This window comes from Emydura macquarii, unplaced genomic scaffold (genome assembly GCF_026122565.2).
Source record: "Emydura macquarii macquarii isolate MOO-44397 ecotype Brisbane River unplaced genomic scaffold, CSIRO-AGI_Emac_v2 contig_67, whole genome shotgun sequence".
Taxonomy (NCBI): domain Eukaryota; kingdom Metazoa; phylum Chordata; order Testudines; family Chelidae; genus Emydura; species Emydura macquarii.
The window spans coordinates 2,790,888-2,818,141 of NW_027130204.1; the positions used below are offsets into that span (position 1 = coordinate 2,790,888).

The 27,254-nt window shown below is 45.7% G+C and overlaps 1 protein-coding gene across 2 annotated transcripts; it reads left to right on the top strand.

The window, feature by feature from the left end:
- The first annotated feature begins 1,211 nt into the window (after nucleotides 1–1,211).
- Nucleotides 1,212–27,254, top strand: MYOZ1 (myozenin 1). 2 transcript variants are annotated; one of them, XM_067537855.1, is made up of 6 exons: nucleotides 1,212–1,369; nucleotides 3,693–3,793; nucleotides 7,092–7,273; nucleotides 21,439–21,697; nucleotides 25,489–25,663; nucleotides 26,642–27,254. In XM_067537855.1, exons 2-6 carry the CDS (start codon nucleotides 3,718–3,720, stop codon nucleotides 26,871–26,873), a joined length of 924 nt encoding a protein of 307 aa, XP_067393956.1. In that variant the 5' UTR covers nucleotides 1,212–1,369; nucleotides 3,693–3,717; the 3' UTR covers nucleotides 26,874–27,254. The 2 variants fall into 2 exon arrangements, with proteins under 2 accessions (XP_067393956.1, XP_067393965.1); XM_067537864.1 differs by having other exon boundaries at nucleotides 1,229–1,359.

The window sequence follows — 27,254 nt, forward strand, 5'->3', positions numbered from 1 at the left end:
TCCAAAACAATGACCGCTGGTGCTGGCACGCATCCCAGATCCAGTTTAATGCTAGCATTATTGCAACTAGTTTGGATGTCAAAACAGCTACAAAATCAGATATGCTTTTAAAAATACTAATTCCTAATTTTGATATACAATATGCCCACCTACTCTTTCTGTTTTTTTCTTTTTTGGATCCAGCTATATATATTTGACAAAAATGATTCCACTTTTCATCTACATAGTGGTATGCTTTATTTTTTATACCTATTGTTTCGTTTTAACCCTTAAATTTACAAAATAAATTTAAATCCACCTTTGGACCTGTGGCTTTCCAGCCATAACTAATTTTCCAATTGTTGCCAGTTTTGACTTTGTTTAACTTTTCCTGGTCCTCCACCTTCTGCTCCACATTTCCTCTCTTTATAGCATGACCCAGCTGGGCTGCAACTTTAACTAGGCCTGGCCCACCTTCCAGGTGCAACTAGGTGTATTAATTGGCCTGTCACCATCTGAGTGGGGAATTCTATACATCATAGGGTGTGAAATGAGGGGTCAAGGATGCACGGAGTGTGTGAAATGGGGGTTGATAAGAAGGCATGGAATGATGGAAATAATGCAAGGGAATGACAGAGATGTGGATCAGGCAGAGTGACACAGAGGCAGGGGAAGAAGGGCAATGACAGGTGTGGAACAATGGAAGTGACATGGACGTGGGAGAACATGTCAGGGGAGCAAGCAATGGGAGAGCTATCTGGGTGTTGGTGGCAGAGGGGGAACATGGAGTCACTTGACCACAGGGGGAAGTAATGTGTACAAAAAGCAGGGACGGCAGGGAGCAGGACAGTGACAGGGGTGTGTGTGGAATGGAATCAGGTCCCAGACAGCACCGGGTGTTGAGATATACAACAGGGGAATGGAGTGAAGTAATTGTGAGGAGGCTCACGGTAGCAGAGTGGCGGGAGTTGTGAGGGTGCAGGAGAAAGACAGTGACTGCACAGGAGGAAGGGGGATGAGAGTTCCACAGACCTGGCGTCCATTTGGTGTCTGGGCTGGGCTGGAGGGAGCAGCTGAAGGAGTGCTGAGGTGCACTCTTTTCCTTTTCCCCCCTCTGTCTTGTGCTGGTGCTATCTGAAACCCCTTCGCTTGGTGCCATCTCCTATTAATAACCCCAGGATGCCTGCATGAGCAGCCTCCAGGAGTCAAATTCACAGCACTCTGCATCAGCACTTTGTGCTGTGCAGGTCCTGGCTGAGAACGGGTGCCCTGGCTCAGCAAGAACTGACAGCGGAGGAGGGACACGGAGAAAGCAGCCCACCATCTCCCTGCTGTGGGGCCGGGGCAGAAGGGTGTGTCTATCTGCCTGAGCCTGGAACGGTGAGCCCAGGTGAGTCCCCCTTGCTGCAGAATAGCCAAACTGAGGAGTGGCAGTTCTTGCAATGGAGCTAGACATTAGGGACCAGCCTCAAACTGGAGTGAGAACCAGAAAACTAACTTTGAAAAGTTTGCAGAAGTTAACAGCAGGTTTGGTGGGAAGGAATTGGGCCGAGGATAGAGCAATCCTGAGGGAAATGTCCACTTATGGCCTTGGTCCTGTGCTGGGGGTGGCTGGGGAAAGGACAACCAAAGTTCTGCCAGCTTCCTTCTTTGTCTGGGATCAGTGAATACTGCCTGGTCTTGGCATACCCTGAGATCACCGAACACTGCATGGTCCTTGTCCAGCCTGGACTCGTGCACAGCCGCAGGCAGTCACTTCTCCCCAGCTGGGATCAGAGAGCTGGTTCCCCTAGCCCTCACTCTGTCTGGGATCAGTGAAAGATTACAGACCAGCGCAGACTTCCTTCTCTCCCTTTCTGGGATCAGTGAGTCATAGGGCACAGCCTCCTAATGGGGACACTCTCCCCACGTGCTGCAGGGAGTTTACAATACAGGCAGGCAGAAGGTTTCCCTCCATTTTTTCCACACTTCTGACTTATCAACTGTACCCCCTAGAGAATCCCAGCCCCCACCATGTGTCCTGTCAAGAGATATTCTCCCTCTTGTATATAGACAAATAGATGGCCAGCTGCTCAGAGAATGCATGCAGTGTGTTTTATTGGTGCACCTGCTGACACTTGATTTGGGGATATACCACGTCTGGCACTTTTACGATGTGAACTTCATAGAGATCATACCAAGCCCAACAGAAAATAAACTGTGGAAATCAAGAAGAAAATCTGGCCCAGCAGAATGCCTGCTGAACTGATTGGACCTGAGCTGGTCTGGCTGAGCTGCTATTAGCATAGGAGTCAACTAGCTGTCTGGCCACCTCTCAAAACCCTGTTCCAAAAGGAACAAAATGGAGAAATACTGAAAAATATTTGGAAGACAAAATGTCTCGTTTGCAACCTGAGACCTTGTACAAGTTCTTAGGGCCATTTTTTTAAAGCAGCTAAATTTAGTACCTACGGTTCTGTACCCATAATTAATTAACGGTGCAAAATGGCAGGGACAAATGATGGAATTTAGCCGTCTAGCTAGCTGATTGCTGCTGAAATTTGAAGCTGAAGTCAATGAAGCTACACCAATTTACACTAGCTGATGATTTGGCCCCTAAATGTTGTTGTTTGCACAACTGTGGGTGTGAAACTGGAGGCTGGATTGTGACCCTGTTAAAACTGTGCTCCTTAACATTGATGCTGGATTGAGAGAATGTCTGATATGGATTTGCAGAATTCTGTCGCTTATTCTCTCTCAGCCTTGCAATGCAGATCTCTCAACCTACCTAGAGACAAAGGTGAGAGACAATGTGTGGAATTAAAGCCCCCAACAAAGGGATATATGCAAAGCTGAATAGATAGGATACAAATGAAGGTGATTTCAAAGGATGTGGAGGTTTTCCTTTAATCTGATGGCTACTTGCTTCCGTCATAAGAACATAAGAATGGCCCAGCTGGGTCATACCAATGCTCCATTTAACCCAGTATCTTCTCTTTGCAAGTGGCCACTGTCAGATGGTTCTGGCAATTGGAGGTTTAGGGACACCCGGAGCATGGAGTTGCATGCCTGACCATCTTGGTTAATAGCCATTGATGGACCTATTGTTCAGCCCTTCAGGAGTAAATCATCTACAGTTATAAGAATTTTTTTTCAGAACTTGCTACATGTTTGGTTTTGAGGGGCTGTTCCAATTTTGACAGGATTATCCCATGTCACACAATCCAAGCTTGTAGGACATGAAAAAGTATCCCTAAGTATCTCTTGGGCAGACAACATCATTACAGTAAGATGATATATCACAACCTAGTGATGTTTGCATAGCAGTGTTAAGTTGTGATGGGATGACATTACAACAGGACGTTTTGTCATAGCCTCATGATATGATGAGAGAGTTGCAGCATAGTGTCTATTACCACTGTGAAGTTGCATGATGATGATTTGGTGTGGCAATGTTATGTTGTAACATGGTGATTTTAACCTTGCGGGGCATTGACATGTTGTGTCATGACATCAAGCCACCACAAAGCAGACATCACCATTTCCTGATGAGAGGACTTTGTCTGGAAGGTTAAGTTTGCTGGCAGCTACTCTGTAGATGAGGGATGGGGAAGAATTCAAGTGAGAAATTAAGGGTTATGTTCCCTATCTGAAAGGCAAGGGAAGAAACTAGTTTCCATTCTCTCACTATAGTTTTCCAGTGTTTCACTCTCCCATCTCCTTGTCTCTCAAAGTTGAAGCAGAGAATCCTTTGTGGTAATGCCCCTTGCAGGAACTCCGGCTCCTATCAAGACGAAAAAGTCCACTAAACTGATTGGGAAGCTAACTCGTGAAGGTAAGATGTCTGCGTACAACTCCCAGAAATCCCTGGGTGTCTCAGTCAGTCTACACAGAAAGGGTATATTAGTGGAGCTGGGCAACACATTTTGGCTGTAACCTTGTGTCAGTGTCACCGAATTGTTAGCCTTAAAAAAAAGGGGTGGGAGGAAAAAAACACTTCATTTCAACATTTTTAAAAAATGTTTCAATTTTTTATTAAAAATGGCTTTATGTTTAGAAATCAATTTTATTTTTTTTAAAATGTAAAATGCTTTAAAAATGCTTGACATCAAAATGAAAAGTTTCATTTTGGTTCAAACAATGTTTCTTGTTGACCCAAAATGATTTCCCCCCCCAATTTTTTGGAATTGCCAGAGACCCAGACAGTTAGTTATTCACTCAGCTCTCTGTGAGAGCCCATCTTCATGACACAAGAGTGCATGAATGTGCTGAGCACGCTAGTGCTGTAACTGTTGGGGGCAGAAATAGGTCCCCCGCTCAGTGATTATCAACTCCAAACTCTTCCCACTGTTTGAGGTGGCCCATAGTTTCCAGTTCATTTACTGGCGGTCTCTGTTTGGTGCTGTGTAGGTCTGAATTAGCTCTTTGGAGAAGAAGCCACGTTGGCAGGTCATGGGAAGGGAAAGGCCCTGGAGGCATTAAATATGTTCAGAGAAATCAGGAGGAAAGTCTATAATGTACCTATCCATTCTCTTCTGACTGTAACACCCAAACACAAAGTGCAGTACACATGCCAATCAGCAGGGTCTTTCAGATAACATCACATACCACCATATGTGGTCTGCTGATGTTTCCCTCACAGGAGCTGTATAAACACACTGAGCCAAACTTTGCTCTTGGTTACACTTGTGTAAATCCACAGATTACAGTGGGGTTATTCCATATTTACACCAATATAACTGAGAGCAGAATTTGGCCCTGAACATATATGTTAGTGCTCCTGTGCCTTTAACTAGTTATGCACCTGTATGGATCTGTCTATTATTACCTTTGTCCCTAATTTATTTTCCTTCTGCATAACAGCAACCCCTTCATTGCCACTCACTAGTCAGTGGGCCAAGTTCTCCCAATGAAGTTGCACTGGGGTTGTAACTGATAGGACAATTCAGCCCTCTATGTCCTTCCCTTGCAGTGCTGGGGACACATTTCCTTCAGCAGTGTATGTTTGTATGGGAGGAGGTGATTTGTATGCAGCTGTGATACTCCTTTCCCCTCACTTTAAATGTAGTGATGAGATTTCCAGAGGTGCTGCAAAGAAGTAAAAAGCAAAATTCCCTTCCCAAATCCCCAAGAGGGGACTTGGGAATCTGCTCTGCTCAGGACCGTGGGGATAGGCCGGGGCACCTTTATGTAGGCTTTTATATTTGCCCCCAAGCCAGTAGGAATTGCCGAAACCCTGTATTCACATTAACAGGGAAACATAATTACAATATTCTATAGACAGTCTCTACCTACTGGCACTGGTGCTATGTGGAACTGGCTTGCTAAGGACAGAGTTCCTCCAGAGATTTTGCCCATGTGACTAGCTGGGCTGGGGAGGGGAACAGTCTCTGCCAACAATAAGGGCTGCTCTTTCAAACAGGTCAGAACATTTAGTATGTGGCAGAAGGGTTCGCATGGCTGCTTAGTGCATGGCAGGCTAGAGAGCTGTAGATTTACACTCACCTTGCCAGGCATTATGTCTTCCTATAGACAAGCCTTAAGACTACACAGGGCCATAAAACAAATTCCTCCCATCATGCCACACATTGTTTAAAGGAGGCTGGGCTCAAGATAACAGCCCACAGGAAGCTTTGTGGGGAGACGAGTTACCTGTCCTAAAGCAGAGGTACCTGACTCACCATTCTGCTACTCCAGTTTTGTGCCACTGTATTGCTATTGAAATGAATGGAGTTACTTCAGTTTTACACCTGTGTAAGAGTGGAGAACCAGGCCCTCATTCTGTGTTTATGACCAAGTCATAACTCTTTCAGAGTTAAAGGATATCAAAGGAAAAAAAGATAGGCTTCAGCCTTCTCTTGCTTAGAATGGATAAAGGCGGTCTGAAATTGCTCTTTGTTTTATTTTTTTTTTAACAACAAAAACCCTAACATTATTCCTGCATGTTTACTTCACTGGAAATATCAGCCTGTTTAAATTCCCTTTTTTGCTGGAGGACCAGTGGTGCTTGTGATACCATAAGAGATGGGAAATAAATGAGAGGGGAAGGAGTTTGTAATCAGAGGGATAGATTACAGTTTCAAGCTGAGCTGTATGTAGTGTGGACCTAGCATGAAGAGAAAGGAGGCTATATTCCACCTTTACAGCCCTGCCACCCACTCTCCATGCTCCAGGCGTTGTTTACAGCAGACATCTATTTAACTCAAGCTCTAACACACACTTGAGGGAGAAGCTGTCTCTGTGAAAGATTTGGTACCTATGCCACTTCAACCGAAGACTGAGAAAGTGCCCACTCTACTGCACTCTGGTCCTCCCAGGTGTCCTTTAGCAAAAACAGGGGAGGCAAAACTTGCTCTTCCTGGTGTTTCTAGGGTAAACAACAACAAGATCATAAAGAAGCAGAAAAGGGCACAAACACTTCCCCCCACCTTTATAGATTCCCTTCACATTTCCACCACAGAATTCCAGGGGATGGAAGAAAACTCTGCCCCTTCATTTCTTCCATGGCTTTGATGAGGTTTCTGGTGGCCTCACCAGATTTGTGGCCCGATGGACTGTGAGTCAGAATGATCAGAATGGTTTGACAAACTGCTAAATAGGACAGAGCATGACTCTGTCACAAGGAATCTCTGTAATTAACTTCAGGGGATTGTTTTCCATGCACACAGCCAAATTAAACCTCAGCCATTTGCATGGCTGTCTGGTAGGCCTTAATTCCCTAGTACCAGATTTTGTCCTGGCTTATTGCTTGCAGTGCTGCCAGGTGAGTGACTACCAGCTGAGTTGACCCTAGAGCAGTGGAGTATACCAAGAGACCAACAGGCCACTGGAGCAGTGTGGAACAGCAGTGGGAGGACTGCTTGTCCTGATTCATGTGTCCATGCTAACACTGCCCTGATGTAACTCCTACCCATTCAGATACACTTTGGATGGGAACTAGGGTAAATTCCATTCATGGATGTTAAGAGAACCATCAATGGGAGAAATTGTGTGTAGCAGGATAATTCTATCAGTGGAACCTTTCTAATGCAGACAAGGCCTTGCTACTCTGGAAGGCCTGGTGTTAGGGAACAAGGAGGTGCTGGCCTGGAATAGAGAGCTTTCTAAGCTGCATCTTCTGCTATCTTTTCCAGTCATGCCACAGGAAGGGTCCAAGCTGAACTTGGGGAAGAAGATCAGCATCCCCAGGGATGTGATGCTAGAAGAGCTCTCACTCCTCACCAACAAAGGATCCAAGATGTTCAAACTACGCCAGCTAAGGGTGGAGAAATTCATTTATGAGAATCACCCTGATATCTTCACTGACAGTTCTATGGTAGGTCAGAGAATGCAGCTATAAGCTGGTTCCTACACACATGGGAATGCGAGGAAAGGTTTCACAGCTCCACTCTCACCACAGCCTAGGGGGATATTCCTTAACAGGGCGGGGCTGGGGAGGCCCAAGGTTATGAATGAATATGCAGACTGAACTTCCTTCTCGCACCAGCACTGGGTTCCTTCAGGTCACCTTTGAGATCCATTGATGGAACAAGGTCAGGAAAACCCAACACTGGGAGAACACTGATGATTATATGTTGTGTTGATATACAGAGAATCATAGAATCATAGAATATTAGAGTTGGAAGGGACCTCAGGAGGTCATCTAGTCCAACCCCCTGCTCGAAGCAGGACTAACCTCAACTATATCATCCCAACCAGGGCTTTGTCAAGCCTCAGCTTGAAAACCTCTAAGGATGGAGATTCCACCACCTCCCTAGGTAACCCATTCCAGTGCTTCACCACCCTCCTAGTAAAAAACTTTTTCCTAATGTCCAACTTAGACCTCCCGCCCTGCAACTTGAGACCGTTGCTCCTTGTTCGGTCATCTGCCACCACCGAGAACAGCCTAGCCCCATCCTCCCTGGAACCCCCTTTCAGGTAGTTAAAGGCCGCTATCAAATCCCCCCTCACTCTTCTCTTTTGCAGACTAAACAAGCCCAGTTCCCTCAGCCTCTCCTCATAAGTCCTATGCTCCAGCCCCCTAATCATTTTGGTTGCCCTCCGCTGCACTCTCTCCAACTTGTCCACATCCTTTTTGTAGTGGGGGGCCCAAAACTGGACACAATATTCTAAATGCGGCCTCACCAATGCCGAATAGAGGGGAATAATCACTTCCCGTGACCTGCTGGCAATGCCCCTCCTAATGCAGCCCAATATGCCATTAGCCTTCTTGACAACCAGGGCACACTGCTGACTCATATCCAGCTTTTTATCCACCGTTACCCCCAGGTCCTTTTCTGCAGAGCTGCTGCCCAGCTCGTCGGTCCCCAGTCTATAGCTGTGCATGGGATTCTTCCTTCCTAAGTGGAGGACTCTGCACTTGTCCTTGTTGAACCTCATTAGATTTCTTTTGGCCCAATCCTCCAGTTTGTTTAGGTCACTCTGTACCCTATCCCTACCCTCCAGGGTATCTACCACTCCCCCCAGCTTAGTGTCGTCCGCAAACTTGCTGAGGGTGCAATCTACCCCATCCTCCAGATCATTAATAAAGATGTTGAACAAAACCGGCCCCAGGACAGACCCCTGGGGCACTCCGCTTGTGACCGGTTGCCAGCTAGACATGGAGCCATTGATCACTACTCGTTGAGCCCTATGCTCTAGCCAGTTCTCTATCCATTTTATAGTCCATTCATCCAACCCATACTTCTTTAACTTGCTGATAAGAATACTGTGTGAGACAGTATCAAAAGCTTTGCTAAAGTCAAGGTATATCACATCCACCGCCTTCCCTACATCCACAGAGCCAGTCACCTCATCATAGAAAGCAATCAGGTTGGTCAGGCATGACTTTCCCTTAGTGAATCCATGTTGACTGTTCCTGATCACCTTCCTCTCCTCCAAGTGCCTTAAAATGGATTCCTTAAGGACCTGCTCCATGATTTTTCCAGGGATTGAGGTGAGGCTGACAGGTCTGTAGTTCCCTGGATCCTCTTTCCTCCCTTTTTTGAAGATGGGCACTATATTTGCTTTTTTCCAGTCGTCAGGGACCTCCCCCTGTTGCCACGAGCTTTCAAAGATAATAGCCAACGGCTCTGAAATCACCTCAGCCAACTCCCTCAGCACCCTCGGGTGCATTGCATCCGGCCCCATGGACTTGTGAATGTCCAATCCTTCTAAATAGTCTTGGACCCGTTCCTTCAGCACTGTGGGATGCACAGAGCTACAAAAGTGCATGACTATTTAACAATTATTAAAACAACGACATTTCCCTTCTCACAGTGGTGGTAAATGATTCATTCAGACCTGAGTTCAGCTCCCCTAGACTCTATTCCATTTTTACTGTAGGATGTGGTGTTTTCCCATCTTCTTGGTGTAGGCCTGAGTTCAGTTTTGAGAGAAGATCCATGAACTACAGTTGAGACAGAGGCCTCCAGTGGCTGATATTGCACTTATTTTGGTTCATTTGCTGGGAACCCATTAGGAGAACTGTAAAGGAAAGAATTTTGACTTTGGCTAGTGTCCTATGCTATCCTTTATGGTGCATAAAGTTAGACGTGCATTTTTTCCTCCCCCTCCTCAAAAAATTCTACCTATTATTTAACCTTAGAGTCAGGGCTGGTCTTCCCTATTTTTGCTGGAAAACCAATTAGAGGATTGGAATGGGAGCTTTCTCAGCCCTCTTACAAATAGCATGGATATGGAACTTTTCACTGACAGAGCTTTTCTCCCAGGTGGTTGCCAGGAGGTTGAGTTAAATAAACAGAAGAGAGCTCATAAATTTAAACACCGTGACTCAACATCTCCTCTTTGGTCTGCTGTTTAAGATTCCATCTCTTGGCATGGCATCATCCTACTTATCCTCCTATCCAGGGGAATTCAAGATTTCCAATTTTTAATAAAAAAAAATCAAGCTGAAAAAAGGTTCTACAGAAGAAAAACGTTTGAGGTCTTCCTCATGATTAAAGCAGCAAATAAGGATTTCCCCCCCACTTTGCAGTTCCCTTTTAACAAATACAATTTGGGAAGCCAGATAAGCCATAAAAAAGGCTGGAAGGCTTAGAGGAGGGAAGTGCCATCAAAATAAGATGGGGAAGTACTGAGGGGTGGTCTTGTAGTGAGATCCCAGGATTGTTATTCATAGAATCATAGAAGATTAGAGTTGGGAGGGACCTCAGGAGGTCATCTAGTCCAAACCCCTGCTCAAAGCAGGACTAACCTTGGCTAAATCATCCCAGCCAGGGATTTGTCAAGCTGCAGCTTAAAAATCTCTAAAGATGGAGATTCCACCACTTCCCTAGGTAACCCATTCCAGTGCTTCACAACCCTCCTAGTGAAAAACGTTTTCCTAACATCCAACCTAGACCTCCCTCACTGCAACTTAACACCATTGCTCCTTGTTCTGTCATCCAGTACTACTGAGAACAGCCTATCTCCATCCTCCCTGGAACCCCCTTTCAGGTAGTTAAAGGCTGCTATCAAATCCCCCCTCATTCTTCTCTTTTGCAGACTAAACAAGCCTAATTCCCTCAGTCTCTCCTCACAAGTCTTGTGCTCCAGCCCCCTAATAATTTTTGTTGCCCTCCGCTGGACTCTCTCTAACTTGTCCACATCCTTCCTGGAGTGGGGGGCCAAAACTGGACACAGTGCTCCAAATGTGGTCTCACCAATGCCGAACAGAGGGGAATAATCACTTCCCTTGATTTCCTGGCAATGCTCCTACTAATGCAGCCCCTTATGCTATTAGCCTTTTTGGCAACCAGGGCACACTACTGCCTCATATCCAGCTTCTTATCCACTGTAACCCCCAGGTTCTTTTCTGCAGAACTGCTGCCTAGCTTGTCGGTCCCCAGTCTATAGCTATGCATGGGATTCTTCCATCCTAAGTGCAGGACCCTGCACTTGACCGTGTTGAACCTCATCAGATTTCTTTTGGCCCAATCCTCCAATTTGTCTAGGTCACTCTGTATCCTATCCTTACCTTCCAGGGTATCTACCACTTCCCCTAGCTTAGTGTCATCTGCAAACTTACTGAGGGTGCAATCTACCCGATTCTCAGATCATTAATAAAGATGTTGAACAAAACCAGTCCTAGGACCGACCCCTGGGGCACTCCGCTTGTTACCAGCTGCCAGCTAGACATCGAGTCATTGATCACTACTCGTTGAGCCCTATGCTCTAGCCAGTTCTCTATCCATTTTATAGTCCGTTCATCCAACCCATACTTCTTTAACTTGCTGATAAGAATACTGTGGGAAACTGTATCAAAAGCTTTGCTAAAGTCAAGGCATATCACGTCCACCGCTTTCCCCACATCCACAGAGCCAGTCACCTCTTCATAGAAGGCAATCAGGTTGGTCAGGCATGACTTGCCCTTGGTGAATCCATGGTGACTGTTCCTGATCACCTTCCTCTCTTCTAAGTCTCTTAAAATGGATTATTTGAGGCCCAACTACATGATTTTTCCAGGGATTGAGGTGAGGCTGACCAGTCTGTAGTTCCCTGGATCCTCTTTCTTCCCTTTCTTGAAGATGGGCACTATATTTGCCTTTTTCCAATCATCAGGGACCTCCCCCAATTGCCACGAGCTTTCAAAGATAATAGTCTATGGTTCTGAAATCACATCAGCAACTCCCTCAGCACCCTCGGATGCATTGCATCTGGCCCCATGGACTTGTGTATGTTCAATCTTTCTAAATAGTCCTGAACCTGTTCCTTCAGCACTGAGGGATGTTCACCTCCTCCTCATTCTGTGCTGCCCAGTGCAGTAATCTGGGAGCTGACCTTGTCTGTGAAGCCAGAGGCAAAAAAGGCTTTAGTACCTCAATGATATTCAGGATATGTGGATTGTATTTCTTGTCCTTTGTCCTCTTGGGCACGTCTCTCCATCTCTGGGTGGTGTGTTCATCTGTACAGTTATGTTGCTATCCTGACCTGCCTCCCAGGGGACTTCTGCCGTTAATGTCAGTACTTTGAAGTTCTTGGGTGGAAGGTGCTAGAGAAGTGTGCAGCATTGTTATAAATAGTCAGCAACCTATGAAAGATGTTGAGAGAAAAAGTGAAAAAGACACAGTCAAACTGTAAACAGGTTACTGCTGCTTCCAAACCCCTTCTCCACACAAGGAGCTGATGCACTACAATTCACCTAAGGTTGCAGTAGGGATTATAGACATGGGAAAAGCTCAGAGATTGCCAAAACTATTGAGGCCCAAGTTCATGTGTCAGCCTGAGAGGCTGTAGTGAGGCTCACAGAAACAACAAATCTTTTATTTGAGTTCAGAAGGTTTGTGAAGGGTTTACGGGAGAACTGACTCTGGGGGCATCCAAGTGGGGGTTGTCCAACTTGGGAAATGCAAAGTGAATTAACTGTGGTGCTTTAGGCAGCTCAAGTTGTGCACCAAGAAATTGAGGCACGGACGTAGAAGATATTTTTGGAAATTTGGGCGTCCAAGCCTGGGATTGCCAGAGATGGAGAGAATGATTCTAACCCAGAGTTGGGAGAAGTTTACATTATTTTTTATTAATTAAATACTAAGCTTCACTCCACACTGTTCTATCAATGGATCCCAACCACCTCCTGGATGGACACACCATTTTTCCCATGGTGAGAAAGGAATCTGGCCAGGATACTCATTAACCATCAGTGTCTCCTCAAAAGGGTGAAATCTTTCAGAGTGATGATGGAAGAAGCTCTGTTGTAGGGAAGGGTATTTGGGATTTTAAAAAATCCTTAGCAAGCCTGGAATTTCTGCATGGCCTTGCCATGGTGGAACTATGAGGGTAGTAAGTTGATGAAGTGTCTCCAAACAGGAGCCATTATTTCCCATTTTAAAATCTTACATGGCTCCTTTTCAGCTCTGCATTTTTCCAAACAGGAAAAAATTACAATTGTCCATTGTCTTTGGCCTGCAGGGTTCAGTCTGCCTTACTAGCCCCACTCAGGACTAGATTGACAGGATCAGGAACATAACAGTTACTGTCTGATGGCTACCCGGTGAACTATGTGAAATGAATTGGTTGTGCTCAGTCCATTGCCTTTATTATTATGTATTTATTTATTGTACTGTGGTAGCATTTAGGAGCCCCACTCAAAGACCTGGACCCTCTGTGCTAGGTGTTATACAAACACAGGACAAAAAGATAATCCATGCCCCAAGGAGTTTACAGTCTGAGTATAAGACAGAGGGAGGAGCACAAGGAAAGAATGAGACAGTATTGGCCAGAATGATAGGCAGTAGTCTCAGCACACTAGCACACTAACCCTTGTCAAGTTTTTTGTAGGCATCAGATCAAATGAGAATTTTGAGCAGGGATTTGAAGGAGGACAATGAGGTAGGTTTGCGGATGTTTACAGAGAGTGCCTCCCAAGTGTATGGGGCAGCATGGGAGAAAGCACGAAGGTGTTTGAAAATCTGGCAAGTGGACAGTGGCGGTTGGCATCATGGACTGATTGGAGGTGAGCATCAACAGCTCGATGGCAAATAAGAGATGACAGGCAGGATGGGGATGAAGGGCCTGGAAAAAGTGAAGAAAAGCAACTTATGTTTGATGCAATGTAGAAGGAGGAGACAGCAGAAGGATGCAAGAAGGGGGTGGATATGGTCAAAGTGATAGGCTAGGAAAATGATCTTAGCAGCAGCATCCTGAACGGATATGAGCACAGCAAAATGGCATTTGTCAGGGCCAGAGAGAAGGATGTTGCAATAATCAAGACATGAGATGATGAGACCCTGCGTGAGCGTTTCAGCTGCGTGGATGGATAGGAAAGGCCACATCTTAGAGATGTGATGCAGAAAGAATGGCCTGGATGTGAGGACTTCGAGAGAGATCCCAGTAGAAGATGATGCCCAGTTATGGGCTTGAGTGTCAAGCAGGATGATGGTGTTGTCCACAGAGTTCGAGAAAGGAGGTAGCGAAGTAAGCTTGAGGTCGGGGGTCGGAGTGGAGGGAGGAGATTAGGAGCTCTGTTTTAGCTATGTTGAGCTTGAACTGATAGTTAACCAAGAGATGTCAGAGAAACAGGTTGAAATTTTGGCTTGAACAGAAGGAGACAAGTCTAGAGTGAGTAAGTGTCCTCATCACAAAATCTATCACCACAGCTGACCTAATTAGCACCTCTGTTGGCAGCCTGAGCAAAGAGACCAAAGGCCGAATGGTTCCTGGAAACTGAACTAACTTTCTCCCAGAGGCGGTTTCTGTGGAGCAGTGGGGCAATATAGGGGCAGCTGCTAGTGCCATCGCTGTGCTGTGGGTTGATTCTTATCTCTAGGTCTGTCAATACAGCACCTCTCACTTGCACCAAATTAAAAAACTTTTCCTGACCCTGAGATTCCCTGTTCCTTGCCATCTCTTCCTTCCTTCATCTCCATTCCAGGAAAGGACATTGAAAGAGAACCTCTAACGAGGGGGAAATAAGGGCGAGAGCTTAGGGTTTTGTTTAGCAGAGGTGTAAAGCATTTCTACTGCTACTCTAAACTGCTCTCCTCTTACAATTCATGTTAGTGGCCCCTAGATCCTAGAATAAAACAATTATGGACATGGAGAAGCCCAAAGCTGAGTAGATGGCTGTATGTGGTAGTGTATAAAATTAGTTTGGTAAGTTCTCAGCCATCCCAGCAAGGTAGAGCTAATGCAACTCCGACTGTCTGGCAGCATTTATTTGAACCCAGTCTGTAGGGCTGCATGGGCAGCGACAAGAAATCTCAGTGAGCTGAGGGCAGGGTGGTCTCGTCAGAGCAGAGTGAGGGTCCAGCTGTGAAGCATCATGTGGGATGCAGGGACTACAGAGCTGCACCCTCCATCTGTTTTCTGTTGCTCCTCCAGAAGAGAGCAAACAGCAGTCAGTGGCAGGAAAGGAAATGCTATGGCCCCCAAAGCTGTCCTGGGCTTTGCGCTGCACACAAGACAAAGGATGGCATGGTCTTGGTCCCACAAGGATAACTATGGAAACTGTCAGATGTGATGTGGGAATGGGGGCAGGGAGGAGGGGATGGGCCGAGGGTTTCAGCAGTACAATCAAGTGGTGACTTAGTTAAAGGCACAGCTCGGTAGCTCCATGGGTCTATCAGTGTATTTAGAGGAAGGTGGATGAAGATAATTAGAGATGAGGGTACACACTGAACATTGAGACTATCTTTTATCTTGAAGGTCTGCTCTGCACTGAACATCAAACCATTTGAACCAAGGTTGGGGAATACCATCAGTGGAGATATTAAAATCTGAGACTTGACACCCCTCTATCAGAGATCCTGACTGACCTCAGTGCAGGCAGACCTCCTGGGATGAAACTGGTCCAGGGAAGTCAGCACTGCCATGACAGAGCAGGGTTGAACTAGAAGATCTGCTAGAAGTTTCTTTCACCCCAAACAAGTCTATGAACGACTATGGAGACTAATTACCCTCTTGCTCCAGGACAGGTGACAGGTGGGGTGGAAATCAGAGGCTCCCCACAGCAGCTTTGGGGTCTGTCACAGGGTGGACCTTTAAGTGAAGTGACTCCAGATTCCCCATGCCTGCACAGGTGCATCCCAGGTTGAGCTGAGTAAGATGGCACGGTGGCATCTGGGGGCTAACAAATGAGAGGAAGAGAGTGGTGAGAATGGAGGAGGGCTTTGGAGGGAGTTGCAGGAGTTCTCTGGGGAAAGCTGAAGGTGGGAGAACAATGGAGGGGTATCCTACTGACGTTCCTGGGCTGGAGAGCCAGCGTCAGCAGGCTGAAAAGGGCTGAGGCGAGGGGTAGAGCTACAGTGGAGCTGGAACGTGTCATTTCCAGCTTAAGGAGCTCTGTTCAAGCTAATGCACTAAAAATAGAGTGTAGCCACGGTGGCGCAAGTGGTGGGAGGGGCTGGCCACCTGAGTACCTGCCTATCTCAGATGGGATCATACATGCCATGGCCAGCCCCTCATGACACTGTGGCTTCACTGTTTTTAGTGCACTAACTCAGTTCTAGCTAGCATGGATATGACTCCATGAGCTGGGAATTTCAGCCCCAGCTCAAAGTTCAGACATATTCCAGGCTTCCTATTCCCTACCCACTCAGCCACGCTGCCTCCCAAGGGAAGGTGCAGTTATTTTAATAAATTTAACATGTGATACCTAAACATCTGGGACTATCACCCCACTCTCTCCTGATACAAGCACATGGCAAAACTCAGCCCTGGTTGAAGGGGGTGTAGCTCCAATGGAGGATTTGGGGACACCTCCCTACACTCATGCTCTCTCTTAGAAAAAAAAGTCTGCCCACCCGCTCACTCACTCACGGTCACTGCTCCACGTCTGCCTTTGTGAACTTTAAATCCCCATAGCCCAGAATAAAGGAACATGTCGCTGGCTGCTCCAGTAACTTCAGAAGTGTTATTAACAAAAAAGACATCAAGTGTTTGGGAAACTCTTCATCAGGGAGGTGGAAATAGAAACACATTTGGTGGTTTCAATCATTCCTTTTAGGGCACAGCAAGGAGCCAACAGGGAGCTCACAGTGTTCCTTCCCGGGCACTCCCTCTGTGACATCAGGACTTTGAGATGCTTAGATGAGTGGATCATTTTTCACCACCCGTTTCTCCAGAGGCACATATGGCAGTGCTGGAGGATTAGGAATTGATCCTGTGCAGGCACTCAGCAGCTTACAGGATTAGGCTCTTGATGGGGGAAAAAGGCTTCAAAGACATACAAGTTCTATTTTTTTACTAATCCTGAGCCCTGTGCATCTCTAGGGTCCATCTGCACAAGCAGCAATTGCTTTCTTGTTAGAATATTTTTGTAATGAATTTAGGGCTTCTGGATAGACAGCCCTGGATACTGAAGGCCTCTATCACATAGTATAGTGTTGAGCAGGCAGTTGCAGAGCAAACTTCCTTATGCCTCCCAGGGCAATAGGAGAATTCAGTCTGCGTCATCTATTCACTCCTTTGCCTCACTGCCATAACTGCCAAAAAAGGGGCTTTATTAATAGTGATCCTGGTGGTGCTTTATGTGACATGGGCACCTGTCCAGAAGGACATGGACTGAGATCACTAAACTTATTTCATGCTGGTCACTGAGGGTATGTTTACACTGTTGCCTCCTAGCCCAGGCAGACAGATGTGTGCTAGTTCCACTCCAGGTAGCATGCTAAATATAGCTGTGCAGACAATGCAGCATAGGCAGTGGCACGGGCTAGCCACTCGAGTACAGACCCAGGGGGTTGGAGTTGGGTAGAGCCCATGCTGCAATGTCCATGCTGCTATTTTACTATACTAGAGTGAGCAGAGCTAGCCCAGTTCCCAGCTGCAAAGTAGATGCACCCCAAGTGGCCTCCAGCTGGTAGCAGCTTTTGGACACCACCTACTTGGGTTACACTCAATCTGGTTAACCTATAGGTGAAAGGTTAGCCACCCAGCCCTGAGGCAGCCCACTGTTAGCCACGTTTCCCTTTAAACACCTTTATCTCTGGCATGCAACAAGCAGCAGAGACACAGCTCCCCCCACCAGCTTTGGCTAGGTACAGGCTCCTGCTTAGGACTCTCCTTCCAGGGGCTTCTGTCTGTTATAGGAAAACTTCCAGCTGAGGCTAGCTTTCTTCACTTGTCCTGCACAAGAGGGATGAATGACACCAGACCTACTAGGACACCAGGCCCACTCTGGAAAGGTTCTGCATGAGCATTTCTCTTTTATATGTGGCTTTTTCCATTTGCAGGGTTCCCTCTGGAGTATCTGGCTCACCAGCAGTTTTGTTGGTATGGAGAGAGGAGTTTTTAAGTGATTGCAGTGCCATGTGTTAGCTCTTTGAGATGACCTCCCTTCCACCCCACAAAAACACCCCTTTATTTCAGTCTGCCTTTATATAGCTGTCCAGTTCCCCATGTATATTCAAACAGACAGCCTCACCAGCCTCTGTGTACAGCCCAAGGCACAAGAGATGAAACTTCTGTGATCACAGTTCTCATCATCCCCACTGTTTTCTGACATTCAGGAGAGCCTTATCCTCCCTGTTCCTAAAATGGGAAGCCCATTCAGGTGGGGGAGGAGAGATGTTCCCAAAAGGCTGCCAGAGGCACCAGCTCTGTTAGTTTAGCTTGCTGATGGCTGGATGCCCGGACTGCAGTTAAGATGACCCACTGTGAAACCCTGGATGCTGTCACTGAGGCATGGAGTGGAGGGTTGATAATTCTACAGTGAGCCTTGTGGGATTTTCGCTTCTTCTCATCTATTTTTAGCTGACCGAACAGCTGGCCTTGGAAGCCTGTTACAGCCTGGAAAGTTTCTCTTTGCTAAACTGCACTAGGTATAAGTGACATGAAGAATCCTTAACCATTTAAAGGTCATGTGATTCAGATCTCCAATTGGCTTCCCCAGGGGAATTTATGCAGGCATAGCATGATGAAACAAAGATTCATTCATCTTAATCTGGCTTTCTCCATTATTTCTTTATCTGCCTATAACATACCCCTAAATCCAAGTGTACAGAACATATGTGATACATGAACATAGATAGTATCACATGTTTTACATGTGATACATATGTCTGTGTGCAGTCTGAATTATACAGAGGCATTTTGTTTTTAGCTCATATGAGTCAAGATATGACCCACCTACATTCAATATGTAAAATATGTCACGTACATGATACTGTCATATATGTCACTTACATTTTTGTTCCAAATAGGTATTTGCTGAAATGGCTTTGAGGAAAGATGGGGCAGTGCTGTGTCTGGCACCACGGCCTTCCCCTCCTTGGGGTCCTATCCCTCAATGGGCTGTGTGCCCTCTTACCCAACAGGAGTTCAGTGTGCTCAGCGCTTTGCAGGATCAAATCAGTATTAGGAGGAACAGACCCTACTTTTAGGTAGATATGAGACTGTGTTTGCTAGTCCTTACTAGGTAAGACAGAGGACTTGACCAGTGAGACCAGCTTTGTCTTTTAGATGGATGCAGGTTTCTTCACTATGCTGGCTGACTAGAGTTGGTTTGCTAATATCCACTAGGCTTAAATACAAGCTTTTTCATTCCCTTATTTTCCTCTTGCACCTGCAGTGGGTCTCAGGGAGGCCTTTGTGTGTTCTCACAAGCTGCCATCCCTCCAGGTTTACACAACCTTCATAGAATCACAGAAATGTAGGACTGGAAGGGACCTTGGAGACGTCGCTGCTCTACTCACTACTCGGCGACACCTCCTGGGGGCTCATCTGGGGAATTAGCTCTGCTACCTTGTTGGATGCCCCTTTCTGTGGTTACTCAGTCCATCATTCCACTCACTCACTCTGCGGCCTCTCATGTGCAGGGAGCAGCAGCACTTTCCTCTTCATAGCTTAGCCCTTCTCGCCAAGTCACATTAAAGTTCTCCTCCTCTTCTGGGGTATTGTAAGTCCTTTGAGGCAAACTGTCCCAGGCAGTCCACTCCACACTGCCTGGACTGTGCCATTCCTCCCATGGAGGGTAGGGGAACTTGGGCCCACCCTCTACACTGGGTTCCACTGAGGAACCCTCAGTCCAGCAGCTCTGGGTTTTTACTCTCCCAGCCCTCATTGCTCCTTCCCTGGATGGCTTCCTATTCTCTCTTTGCAGCTTCCTACTCTTCCCTCTTGTATCAGGGAGTGCCACTACAGGTTTCTTCCTCCAGTTGGCCAACTTCCTCTCTCTAGAGATCCTGCCCAGCTCCTCCCCGCCAGCTGGACTTCATCAGCAGTTAGGCCCTAGCATGCCCTAGATCTCCTTCAGGTGCAGCCTAAGGTTAATTGGCCTCATTTATTCCTTCACACCCCAACACAGACCTCAAGACATCATCAAATCCAGCCCCCTACACTGAGGCAGGACCAAGTAAATCTAGTTCATTCCTGACCTGTTCTTAAAAATTATGGCAATTCCACAGCCAACCTTGGAAGCCTGTTCCAGAGCTTGACTACACTGAGAGTTAGAAAGTTTTTCCTAAATATCTAACCTAAATTCCCCTTGCTGCAGATTAAGCCCATTACTTTTTGTCCTACCTTCAGTGGACCTGGAGAACACTGTCCTCTTTATAACAGCTCTTACCATATTTTAATACTATTATCAGGTCCCCCGTCAGTCTTCTTTTCTTAAAAATAAACACATCCAGTTTTTTAAACCTTCCCTCAGAGGTCAGGTTTCCTAAACCTTGTATCATTTTTGTTGCTCTCTTCTGGACTCTCTCCAATTTATCCACATCTTTCCTAAAATGTGTTGCCCAGAACTGGACACAGTACTTCATCTGAGCCCTCACAAGTGCCAAGCAGAGGAGGACAATTATCTCCCATGTCTTACATATGACACTCCTTTATTACACCCCAGAATTATATTAGCCTTTTTTGCAATTGCTTCACATTGTTGACTCATTGTTCCATTTGTGATCCACTATAACCCCAAGATCCTTTTCAGCAGTACTACCATCTAGCCAGTTATTCCTTTTTGTAGCTGTGTATTTGATTTTTCTTCCTAAATGAAGTACTTTGCATTTGTCTTTATTGAATTTCATCTTGTTTATTTCAGACCAATTCTCTATATTTTCAAGGTTATTTTGAATTCTAATCCTGTCCTCCAACCTGCTTGCAACCCCTCCCAGCTTGGTGTTATCTGCAAATTTTATAAGCATACTCTCCACTCCATTATTCAAATCATTAATGAAAATATTGAATAGTACCAGATCCAGCACTGACCCCTGTTGGACCCCACTAGATACACCTGCCCAGCTTGACAATGACCCATGAACTACTCTTTGAGTATTGTCTTTCAACCAGCATTGCACCCACCTTACAGGAATTTCATCGAGATCGCACTTCCCTAGTTTGCTTATGAAAGTGTCATATGGGACTGTCAAAACCCTTACTAATATCAAGATATGTCACACCTACTGCTCCCCCCATTCACTAGGCTGGTACCCTGTTAAACAAAAGCTCTTAGCATATAGAGCTGCATGTAAAGAAGAACGAATGCATTGCTGGACAGAGTAACAGTTTTATGTTGTCACAAATCCTGGTATCCCAGCATATTTAGCACCCCCCCAGTGGTCTCTTGACTCAGTTCTCATTTACCTTCCCTTGCCAGGCTAGCACATGCATGCCATGAAGCACTCTCTACTATTCAAGTCCTTTCCACCTCAGTTCTGACCTGTACCCCCTCCTGTTATTCCAGTTCTGCCACTATCCCAGCTCTACTGGTGCACCTCACTCCTGACCCTGCTGTTCTACTGCTGAGTACCTGCACAGATCTACTAATGTGTCTCAACCCTCACCTGCAGCACCCCTGCTCTTCCACTCCCTGCCCTCTAAAGTAGCCCTTTCAGTGCACTTCAAACAATGACCTTCAGCATCTCCTACTATTCCATATCTACTCCTAAAATGGGTACAGGAAAAGATCCATGCTAAATGCTGCAGGTGTTTTTGTAATTTGGACAGATGTCCAGAAGGAAATAGGAGGAGACACATCAAGTTCATTTTGAACTCTGTACCAGTGAAAAGTGAATGGAATATGCCCAGTAACAATAACTTCTGCCCTTTGTTCTCCCACTCCAGGATCACTTTCAGAAGTTCATCCCATCTGTTGGAGGACATTATGGAGGAGAAGCTCATGGTTACTTGCACAGCAGTGGGCGGATGGTGGGTGGAGTAACTGCAGGGCGGTACGGATCTAGTAAGCTGCACTATCCCCCTGCCCCTCCTCCTAAGCCTGGGAGCAAAGGTGGTGCTGGGGGCACTGAAGCTGATCATGCTGGGGGCTCAGCCGACAATGGGGGAGGAGTGGATGGTGGAGGAAGTGACGCTGCTGGAAAAGGCAAGTATCTCTCGACACACTAAGAGGAAGGATGGAGTAAGGATGTCAGAATTTGGCCCATTAGCATTGTTAGGGATGGGTAAATGGGTGTAGTGGAAAGAAAAAGATGTGTGACCTGAACCCTTCCAAACCCAATTCCCTCTCAAACTTTGGGAAAATTGGGGTGACTTTTGTTTCACGGTATTGCTTACCGCTGCCTGGTATTGGGAAGATGCAGAAATATCAAAATTCCATTAGAATTTATCTGTCCTGGCTAAACCAATGAAGTTGTGAAAACCCAATAAGAAACCTTGATCTCCTAAGCTTGGTACAGTATATGCTAACGTTATATATTGTCCATTATGGGATTTTATACCTTCTTCTGAAACACCCATCATTGGCAACCGTTGGAGACAGGGTGCTGGTCTAGTTGGACCATTGGTCTGATCTGGTATGTCACTTTCTATGTGCCTATATATTTGCTCTCTTTTCAGATCAAAGAAGTTTAGCTAAATGCACAGAAGTTTCAGATAAGCATCAGAACTGAACCACAAAATCTTCTGAGGGTCATTCATCACTAATTACTATTCTGCTGAGGCACTCAAAATCCATTTAATATTTTTATTGACTGCTAATGATGTATTTAATTTCTTCCATCTACTTCAGCCCTTGGTAAATTTGATCCTCCGTTTACTTTGGCCAGGAATCTCTAGAACCAAATCCCTTGTATTAAAACAACTCAGCATCCTTCCGTCATTATGATTACTTTAAGGAGGAGATATTGGATAATAATTCAATCTCTGGCTATAAAACATTGTCTTTTAGTCTGGTCCTAAGGGATATGGATGACAACTCTGCCCAGTTCCCATTAATTCTTAGATGTCTTTGAAAATTTCAGCTTTAATTAATGAGGAAGAATCCAAATTTGGAATTAGATCAGAACCAGCCTTAGCAGTTCTGGGTGGGCCTACGAAGAACAAAGTGTGCCCCACTTCATAGCTGCAAGCATATGCGATTCCTGTCTGTCATTGTCACATTACTGGGCAGGGGCTGAGGGGAACTTAGGTCATCGCTGTGGCTCTTGCTGCAGAAGTGGAGCCCTGTTACTTCTTCCTTTCATCCCTACTGTTCTGTTGACTTCTAAACTGCTTTACTGTTCCCAGACTCTTCACAAGGAAAAAGGCTAGAAATTAACTTATTTACTGGGGGAAAAAAAGGGGGGTAAATGAAATCTGAGATTCTTCTTTACGTTTATAATTCCCTCAAAAGAAGGCAAGACCACAAAGAGGTTTCTGGTGCCCTGGGGCAAAATCTGAAACAGAAGCCCCCAGCCCTTTCAAAAAATTACTACTGCAGAGAGGCCCTGGTGGGAAGAGTGAGAGAGGGGCTGGAGAGTGAGCCCACCTCACATTCAACCCACAGCGGCGTCTCCTTTCTCCTGCACCTGGCTTCCTGCTCCAGGTGTTGTGACCTGGCAGATGGGGTTGCAGCGCCGCTCATGCAAATTGGGCCTGGCTGCCACTCAGTCACAACGGAAGAGCAGTTGAGCCAAACCTGAGTGGTGCTGTGACCCCATTCACCAGGGATTGGGGGCCCTCTCAAATGGGTGGCCCAGGGCAAACTGCCTCTGTTGGCCCCCCTTTGGGAGACCCTGAAGCAGGGACGCTTGGGGCTGTGGGTTTGGGAAGGTCTAAAGGCTGGCTCTGAATGAGATAGAAAATAAGTGAGCCCAAAGAAGATGGATGTGCTGGAAAAAAAGAATTACAGATAAAAAGCTGTGCTGCTCAGCCTTTGCTGTTGACATTATAAGTACTGCTGTTTTAAGTGCAAGCTCCAGTAGACACCCTGATGATGGGAGGAATAACACAATGCACGTCAATCTGACCTAATCCAAATAAGAGGAAGGCACGGTTATAAAAATAGTACTTTGTACTTCTAAGGTACTTGTCATCTAAGAATCTTAAAGTGATCTACAAAACACTGCTTAATTAATGCTGCTGCTACGTACATGTCATTGTGCTCAACTGAGTAAACTAAGGCACGCAAGAGTTAAAGCGACTTGCCCAATGTCACCCACTAAGTTAATGGCTGAACCAGGACTAGAACCTAGAAGTTCTGACTATTAGGCCTCTGATAAGTGCTAATAAGTGCAGCTCCCTAGTCCCCAGGATGTGAATTTGCAGAGGGAGACCCCAACAGAAGTCTAGTCTATCACCTTTAGCCATTCTTAGGAGTTTAGAAAATTAATAATATATGAAGCAGACATCCCAGTGACAACGTAGCCACAAGACTGTAATTGGAATGGTCTATTCATGTCAATGGTACACCCAGATAAAAATATCAACTTATAAAAAGTACTGACCCATGCTGAGGGAGGTGGCCAAATCAGAAATATTCAATAGGTTGGCTTGGAAGTTGTTATTAAGACAACCCAGAGTTGCAACGATTCTGAAGTTCAAGGGCATTAGTGGCGAGCCACTATATATAGAGGAATTGATGCAAAGTTTGGCTCTAGGACCAAACTCCCCCACAGTTTGGTGGTGGTTAGATCCAGGGTTTGTTCAGACCTTATGTGATGCTGATGGAATTTATATACCCTGCCCCAAATCAGTAAGGAAGGGATTAATTCAGGCACTAGGTAGCATTTCAACATTTATAAAGGCTTCCTCCTCAGATAGTAAAGGGCTGGCTGATGGAAAGATAGACCTTCCTGGGAAAAGAGGCTTTGACCTGAACAGCCAGATGGGGCTTTGCAGAATCTGGTACTCTTACTGCCTGCCCAGAAAGAGGAGTCTGCAGGGACCTGGGGAAGGTTGAACCATACCACCCCTGTGATCTTACTATCGTTTATGTTTGGGCTGCACTAGGCTGTTTATTGTAAATGTCTCCCTTACCGAGATTAACGTGAAAGGGGCCTTAAAGGTGTGGGAGTGGCTGGGCAGTGGCCACCCCATGGTGGAACTTCCATATTCTGGGTGAAATCCTGGCCCCATTCCAGTCAAAGGCAAAACTCCTATTGATTTCAATGGGACCAGGGTTTCATCCTCAGTAGGAGTGATGTAGGAGAGTGTCCTGCAAAATGAACAAGGCCAGACTAGATAACCTAAGCAATCCTTCTCCCATCCTGCTATCTGAGATAATGTGAGTGAATTAAGAGTGATTCTTCCAACAGTGCAACAAACAAAATATTGTTCCCAGCATTGCCCTCATGAACAACCCTTTTATAAGCAGCTAGCTTTCACAAGTTACCCTAACATCACAAATCCACCTTCCTGAGCAACCCTGCAGTACTACACTGATATGCATAATCCATTGCATGTGAACAACTCTTCAGTAACAAAACTAAGAAGAAAAGCCAATGATACTCAGTGTGTTGCTTGGCTGGTTGTGTCTCCTGTGGCCACCTATGATTTTGATGCTCTCCTGCAGGGCTCGGGACAAGGCTGGAGTCCATCTTCCATGTCGTGTCTTCTCCAGTGGGAGCATCCCAATCCTGTTGATGGTGCAAGGCCATGCCATGGACCTGACTGCAGTAAAAGTTAACTTCCCAGCATGTGCCCCATACAAACTGTGGTCCATGGAATATGATTGTGAATGGGAAAGGAAGTGATACATGAGATAATCTCTTAAGATGTGGTCCATCCTATGAAAAAGTTTGAGAACCCCTGCCATAGATCCTTGCTCTTGATTTGCTATTCACAGGGTCAGCTGACAAACTCAGTGGCTTAAAGTTCAATGTCTGGGACATAGAAAGTACATTTGTTTTCTGCCAATCTCACTTGATCAAAATGCTTTTCTCTGTTTGTTTCTAGGTGACAAGGCAGGTGAAAAGTCAGGAGGTGGGAAAAAAGTCTCTATCTTTAAGACCTATATCTCTCCATGGGAGCGAGCCATGGGCATCAGCCCCCAGGAGAAAAGTCAATTCACCATTGACTTGTTGTCCTATGGTTCCAAAGCTGAACTCCCCCATTACAAATCTTTTAACAGGTGAGGCCCCATTCCAAAGCTTTTAAGTGGTGTAACGCAGGGTACATGAGCTATAGGACAATTCCGGATGTGGCCACTGTGCCTTACACCGTGTCAATGGTTTTTAATCATACATGCCATGTTGCAGCTCTAGAAAGGGGAGATAAGTTTTAATACTAGAGACAACAAATGGAGATTCTTCTTTAAAAGTCTACGTTCTGAGAGAAGATGTCCTTAGTTCTATTCTGCCTTCCCCAGAGTACGTACATATGGTTTAGCTGCGACTGCAGAGTTTTTAGCCGTGTCTGCATCCATGAATTTATTACAGTAACCACCTGTAAATATCTGCAAAAATGGCTCTTCAGGACTTGGGGCCTGAGTATCCACAGTACTGCAGTTGAGAATCAGGCCCTTGTTTCTCCTTCTCATGAGCAATAAAAGTACTGCAGATATTTCTAGCACAGCATCAGCTTTCCAGTGCATTTCTAGGTTCCCCTTTCATGTTCCTCGTTCCCCTTTCATGTTGCTGAAAGAGGCAGTATGTGGCAACTAACCTTCAGTCACAGAATGAGTCAGAGGCTCAATGAGGATTAGAACATAAGACTCACCTGTCTCCCAACCCTTTGTGCAAGCCTCTGCACCTCTCAGCCTCCTTTTTATAAGCTTATGGAGCCACTAACAGCTGTGGCAGAGGCTTGCCTGGTGTGTTGATAGAACAACAGAAGGAAAAGTACATAGGAAAAGAACTAGCAAGCATCTACTTGTTTAATACTTAATGTGCTGGAGAGGTATATGTATATGGTTGGATTAGTTTTTGATGTTTGGTAGATTTTGTTGGAGAGTGACTCCTGCAGCTATCTGGCTGGTGACTCTTCTCTTCTCTACTGGAGCATCCAACACTTGACTGATAAAAATTAGAAATTACAAATCTTTTTCTTTTCTAAACCACATTGTTTACAAATGTCCTGCTTGCTGATTCCATTTGTCACCCTATCCCAGGACCGCTATGCCTTATGGTGGCTATGAGAAGGCACGCAAACTGATGACCTTCCAGATGCCTGAATTTGATGCTGGCCCTTTAGTGCCAGAGCCCATCATTGTCTACAATCAAGATATCAACACTAGACCTTCCTTCAACAGGACCCCAATCCCCTGGCAGGGGTCAGGAGAACCCACTGAGTACAACATTGAGATCAAAGTGCCGATGGACGGTGAAACAGAAGAGCTATAAATCCCAATCTTTTCTTTCCTTTCTTCCTTTTCTCTCAACCCTTCACACTTGCAAGTCTATTGTGAGGAGCTGAGAAATACATCTCCAGTCCCAGGGATCCTTCCGCCTTTGTCCTTAGGACAGATGAGTTCCCAGTAGGTTCTAAGCTGATCTTTGCTGTGGTGTTCATCCATATCAGCAGCAGACAGAGGGAAAGCACTGAAAAAGAAAAAGAGTGAATGAGCAAGATATATGGCTTATCTTTTTACCCACTAAGGCAAGAAAAGACAACATTAGGAATGGCCTATGTTTAACGACATTGCATGTTGCCTGGCTGCTCCATATTGAACCTGTTCTGTCACTTGTTAACAATTGATAAAGCACCTAAAGGAAATAAAACAA

Coding starts and splice junctions, on each gene's coding strand:
- MYOZ1 (XM_067537855.1), top strand. CDS start 3,718: ATGCCCCTTGCAGGAACTCCGGCTCCTATCAAGACGAAAAAGTCCACT. Junction 3,794..7,091: donor TGGGAAGCTAACTCGTGAAG/GTAAGATGTCTG, acceptor TATCTTTTCCAG/TCATGCCACAGGAAGGGTCC. Junction 21,698..25,488: donor AAGTGACGCTGCTGGAAAAG/GCAAGTATCTCT, acceptor GTTTGTTTCTAG/GTGACAAGGCAGGTGAAAAG.